Below are 6,000 nucleotides of genomic sequence, written 5' to 3'. Positions count from 1 at the left end.
CTCAACATTAAAAGGGCTTTACTGGCATGGGGAACCTACATGTCCTCTGGTGGAACAACCACTGTTGAATTATGGAAATCACCTCACCAACTGGGCCTCTTGCGATTTTAATGCGTGTTGGGAATGTCGCAGACAACAGCCAGTTTGGAATATTCATAACACTGCAAACGCAAGGGCAGTCATCAGTGGGCTTAATCACCACGGTGCTGCCTCATTCAGGGACTCCATCGTGAATCAACTGACATTTATTTAAACGAAAGTCTTCGGAGATCTTCGAGATAAGACTTTCTTACAAATTTATAAAAAAGAGAAAGAAGTGAGGTGCCCTTCCCATCCTGTGTGCTGGGGACCCTGTGTGCATAGCCATGTGAATGGATTGATTGGCAGAGCGGACAGATTAGACCATTCCAAGTGAATATGAATATAACTGGGCGTGCTTATCGCCCTGCTCGTTCTCCCTACCCCCCGGCTGGCCTCCCTGCACCCACTCTGTTCCGCCGTGCATTTAGTCTGAATGCTCCACGAATCGTAGAGAATATGTGCATCTATAAATGCATCTTTATATATTTCAAAACCTCAAGGTGTCATGGTGAGATTAAATCCTTTTGAAAACTTTAAACAACAGATGGTGAGGGTGAAGGGAGAGGCTGACTTTTGCTGCGGTGCACTGGAATACTGAGGTGTGAAAAAGATCACAAAGGATCATGTTTTGTTGCGTGCATTATTCGGTTCAAACTCAATTTCAAAATGGATCAGCATTTAAAACTAACAGATTAGCAGGTCAACAAACATACAAGCAAGCTGAAATATAAAATAGTTTGGCACTCAAATTTTAGGAGGTCCATCCATTTGAACAGTTTCATCAACTCAATCTTTCCTTTCCGTTTTCTTCGTCTCTTTTTTGCTTTGTCCTGGACAATTCTTTCTGATTTTCGTAATGTCGATTTCCTCCACTCTCTCTATCCATTGTAGCTTGGGACGGGGATCGATTTTTCCTTTTTATAGCTTTTCAACCACCTATTAACAAGCACCAGATACCTTTCCCTTATTGGTTAATTCTCTTCAGTAGAATTGGCTGCGTTGTTAAATTTGACCTTATTCAGATCTATTGCATGGTTGTGTAAAATTAGACTTTATTGTCTAGCTTGGGCCGCGAATGTGCTTTTGGCACCTCAGACATTAAGGAACGTCCACTACATACACACGCATATCAAAAAGCGACAGTCACCTCCCCCCCCCCCCCCCCCCAGGGCTCTGGACAGCACAGCGACCGGGGAGGGGCCGGCGGTGGCGGACTACGTGGAGGAGGTGCTGCAGACACTGGACGACCTCATCGAGTACTTCAAGCAGCCCGACTCAGAGCTGGAGCACGAGGAGAAGCAGGGCCTGCTGCGCTCCCTCATCAAGCGCCAGGACCTCTTCAAGGAGGAGGTGAGGGGGGGAGCGGGGCAACATTGGCTGGGGCGTGGGCAAGGAGGTGGAGCTGAGAGGAGAGGAGGAGGTGGAGGAGGAACAGGTGGAGGTTAGAGGGGAGGAGGAGGTGGAGGAGGAACAGGTGGAGGTTAGAGGGGAGGAGGAGGTGGAGGAGGAAGGGTTGAGGTGAGAGGGGAGGAGGAGGAGGTGGAGGAGGAACAGGTGGAGGTTAGAGGGGAGGAGGAAGGGTGGAGGTGAGAGGAGAGGAGGAAGTGGAGGAGGAAGGGTTGAGGTGAGAGGAGAGGAGGAGGTGGAGGAGGAACAGGTGGAGGTTAGAGGGGAGGAGGAGGTGGAGGAGGAACAGGTGGAGGTTAGAGGGGAGGAGGAGGTGGAGGAGGAAGGGTTGAGGTGAGAGGGGAGGAGGAGGAGGTGGAGGAGGAACAGGTGGAGGTTAGAGGGGAGGAGGAAGGGTGGAGGTGAGAGGAGAGGAGGAAGTGGAGGAGGAAGGGTTGAGGTGAGAGGAGAGGAGGAGGTGGAGGAGGAACAGGTGGAGGTTAGAGGGGAGGAGGAGGTGGAGGAGGAACAGGTGGAGGTTAGAGGGGAGGAGGAGGTGGAGGAGGAAGGGTTGAGGTGAGAGGGGAGGAGGAGGAGGTGGAGGAGGAACAGGTGGAGGTTAGAGGGGAGGAGGAAGGGTGGAGGTGAGAGGAGAGGAGGAAGTGGAGGAGGAAGGGTTGAGGTGAGAGGAGAGGAGGAGGTGGAGGAGGAACAGGTGGAGGTTAGAGGGGAGGAGGAGGTGGAGGAGGAACAGGTGGAGGTTAGAGGAGAGGAGGAGGTGGAGGAGGAACAGGTGGAGGTTAGAGGGGAGGAGGAAGTGGAGGAGGAAGGGTGGAGGTGAGAGGAGAGGAGGAGGTGGAGGAGGAACAGGTGGAGGTTAGAGGGGAGGAGGAGGTGGAGGAGGAACAGGTGGAGGTTAGAGGGGAGGAGGAGGAGGTGGAGGAGGAAGGGTGGAGGTGAGAGGGGAGGAGGAGGTGGAGGAGGAACAGGTGGAGGTTAGAGGGGAGGAGGAGGGGGAGGAGGAAGTGGAGGAGGAAGGGTGGAGGTGAGAGGAGAGGAGGAGGTGGAGGAGGAACAGGTGGAGGTAAGAGGGGAGAAGGAAGATGAGGAGGAACAGGTTGAGGTGAGAGGGGAGGAGGAAGTGGAGGAGGAACAGGTGGAGGTTAGAGGGGAGGAGGAAGTGGAGGAGGAAGGGTGGAGGTGAGAGGAGAGGAGGAGGTGGAGGAGGAAGGGTGGAGGTGAGAGGGGAGGAGGAAGTGTAGGAGGAAGGGTGGAGGTGAGAGGGGAGGAGGAGGTGGAGGAGGAAGGGTGGAGGTGAGAGGGGAGGAGGAGGTGGTGAAGGTGAGGAGGAGGAGTTGAAGGAGAAGCAGGTGGAGGTGAGAAGGGAGGAGGAGTTGGAGGAGAAGCAGGTGGAGGGGAGAGGGGAGGAGGAAGTGAAGGAGGAACAGTTGGAGGTTAGAGGGGAAGAGGAAGTGGAGGAGGAAGGGTGGAGGGGAGATGGTAGGAGGAGTTGGAGGAGAAGCAGGTGGAGGTGAGAAGGGAGGAGGAGTTGGAGGAGAAGCAGGTGGAGGTGAGAAGGGAGGAGAAGAATGTCGAGGTGAGGGGGAAAGAGGCGCAGGAGTTGTGCTCTAAACAGGTTATGTTTTAATGGAAAGGTTTCCCTCTGAAAGCGTGCATTACAACATTAAAACCACACTGCGAAAAAGCAATTGATGTTTGAGCTGTCTTCTATTTGGTTGAGTGGCACCTACGCTGCAATGAACAGTATAGACAGGCCCTCAGGTCCCCCCTGAGGGGCCTGTGCCTTGATGGTTCGCCACTGATGTGCTTTAAATCTATAAATCTCCCAAATGCAACAAAACGGCCAACAAAATGACAAGGCGCGTTGGAGGATAGCCTTCCAAGTGCTTACAGCGTGGGGGGTTAACGGCGCCTGTCCCACCCGTCCTGTCCCAGGGCATGCTGGCCCTGCTGTCCAAATGCATCGACCGCCTCAACCTGTATGACAGCGCCGCGCACTTCGCCGAGACTGCGGGCGAGGAGGCAGGCGAGGCCTGGAAGGACATACTCAACCTCATGTACGAGCTGCTCGGTAAGCCCCCCGCCTGGGAGCGAGTGTGTGTGTGTGTCTGGTTTTGCGTGAATCCAGTATCCTTTTGAAAAGGTCTCAAGGGCGGTTCCTGTGTACTCGGATACGGTTCACATCCAGTGTGTAACTACCGAACCCAAACAAGGAAGTGGTTTACTTCTTCGTTGGCCACTGAGCTGCAAGGCCACGGCTGATAAAGTAGGAAGGCCGGCAAAGATATCAATAATATTAGGCTTAGTGTGGGGCTCTACTCCATTGCATGGCCTTGGGATCTTGCTTTTGCCGCGCTTTCGACACAGAACCAGGACGACCACATGAACAATTTCTTTTTTTGTTTCTTTGTGTTTATTGGCGGGTTAGACACCGACCGCCACCTCCTGTATCGTAGCGCGTCGATACACAAGTGTCCTTGGGAACAGAACAACAACATTACTAAAGCGACCGCCGTGCCGAGGGGGAGTGGAGAGGGGAGAGAAGGGGCAAATTATTACCCGGGCACGCTATAAATATCACTCCCACCAAATACGAAAAAGCCCCCAGAGAGAGGTGTTTGGGCGCCTGAGGGGCGGAGCCCAAAGAGTCCGAGGTTGAAGCAGGTCGTCCTGTAACCCGCTCTGAACCCCCCCGCCCCCCACCACAGCCCCAGTGGTCACCTTGTCTCGGAGAGATAAGGAAAAATAAAAGCTGGTACTCTACTGTCTCAAGGCTCCCGCAGCCCATCTGGAGACCCCAGCTGGTGACCACGGCAACGCGCCAGAATGCTTCGGGGTCGTTGGTAACAAGGAAAGGATTGCATATGAGAGGAGTGGCGACGCAGGGAGCGGAGCGAGACGGCACAGCGGGGGGGAAAAGAGAGTAGAACGCTCTAGGTTTATCTGGACTGAGACGTCGCGGGATGATGGACCGCCTGATTTCACAAATTTCCTGCCATGACCCCCCCCTCCCCCCCCCCATCACGTCCTTGTCTCGCTCGTCTGCGCCGTCATAACTCGCTCATAGCGGGTTCCACAACGTCTCGCGAGCCGTGGCGCAAGACGCCCAGGTGCACCGGTACGGCCAGACCCAGAGTGGCAGCTAAAGTGACCCTCAGAGAGGCACTGCAGCCCTCTGCCTCTCTGCAGCCTGAGAGGAGAGCGGGACCTCCACACCCAGCTCCCACCGAGCTCATCATCCATCAGCCCCCACGGGCCCTTCCGCACGCACGCATCTATGCACGCTCACACACACAAACACACAGACAGACGAACACACACACACACACAAACATACACACACACAAACAAAACACACATAAACATACACACGCACACCACGCACACACAGACAGACACACACACATCACATATAAAAATACACACACACACACACATTAACATACACACACACACAGACTCAGGCACACACACACACACACACACACACACACACACACATTGAGGAAAATGCAAACATATCCATAACACACGCCGGTAAGCCGACAGAGAGGTCACCCCTGAGGATAAATTGGACAGTAGTTTGTTACTCACCAAATTTCTCCTCTCTTTTTCTCTCCTCTCCTCCTCTCCCTCCCCTTTCCAGCTCAGCTATTTTTCTTCTTTCCCTCTCCTGTCCTCACCGCTCCTTCCTACTTTCTTCTCTCCCTCTCCTCCCCTCCCCTTTCCCCTCTTCTACTCTTCAATTTTCTCTCCATCTCCTCTTCTCCTTCCCCTCTCCTCCTTTCTTCCCTCCTGCTCCTCTCTCCTCTCCTCCCTTTCATTGCATCTCTCTCTCCTCTCATCTCCTATCTTTTTTCCCTCCATCCTATCTCCTCCCCTCTCTCTCTCTCCTTCTCTCCTTCCTATCTCCTCATCTCTCTCTCCTTCTCTCCTTCCTATCTCTTCCCCTCTCTCTCTCCTTCTCTCCTTCCTATCTCCTCCCCTCTCTCTCTCCTTCTCTCCTTCTTCCTCTCCATATCACCGTCTCCTCTACTCCTAAGTCACTTCTTCACTGCAGCGGTGACTTCTGTAAAGAAATAAAATTCATTTAAACAATGATTATCATCAGAAACCTATTCCCTGTCCTAATCCTCTCGGCCAATGTGTACGCAGCGGTACGCAGGTTCCACTCCCAGGTCACCTTGATGAACGTTCTCTCCCAGAGACTCTCTCTGTCTCCGTCTGCACGCCCGTGTTGACGGATGGCTGTCCACACAGTGGCAGAATTAGGAGCGATTAAACAACTATCAGTATTCATGTCGCAGTCACACGCCAGCGTAATAGTTTCCCCAGCTTTATCTTAGCCAGCATCCCCGGGGTACTGACGGTGTCAAAGGAGACAGCGGGGTAATAAAGGGACTTCATAATGTCACCTCTGTGGGACGCGGGGGAGACAGACCCCCAGGGGAGACCGAGCTCTCCCGGCTAGTTATGCAAGCATTCATATTTGATGAAGAATGAGCTTTCATG

At 53.4% G+C, this 6,000-nt stretch overlaps 1 protein-coding gene across 1 annotated transcript in view; it reads left to right on the top strand.

The window, feature by feature from the left end:
- Window positions 1-6,000, top strand: part of ryr3 (ryanodine receptor 3) — a gene marked incomplete at both ends in the record, with an annotated part of 112,984 nt that overhangs the window by 30,611 nt on the left and 76,373 nt on the right. Inside the window, 2 exons of the mRNA XM_079753193.1 lie at window positions 1,251-1,431; window positions 3,424-3,559. Of these exons, the coding sequence (XP_079609319.1) occupies window positions 1,251-1,431; window positions 3,424-3,559 (317 nt within the window). The remainder of the gene's footprint in view (window positions 1-1,250; window positions 1,432-3,423; window positions 3,560-6,000) is intronic.

The sequence above is a fragment of the Pollachius pollachius genome (assembly GCF_949987615.1).
Source record: "Pollachius pollachius genome assembly, chromosome: 16".
NCBI lineage: Eukaryota > Metazoa > Chordata > Actinopteri > Gadiformes > Gadidae > Pollachius > Pollachius pollachius.
Note: the sequence above shows the minus strand (reverse complement) of the source record. Positions and strands in the feature narration are given on the sequence as shown.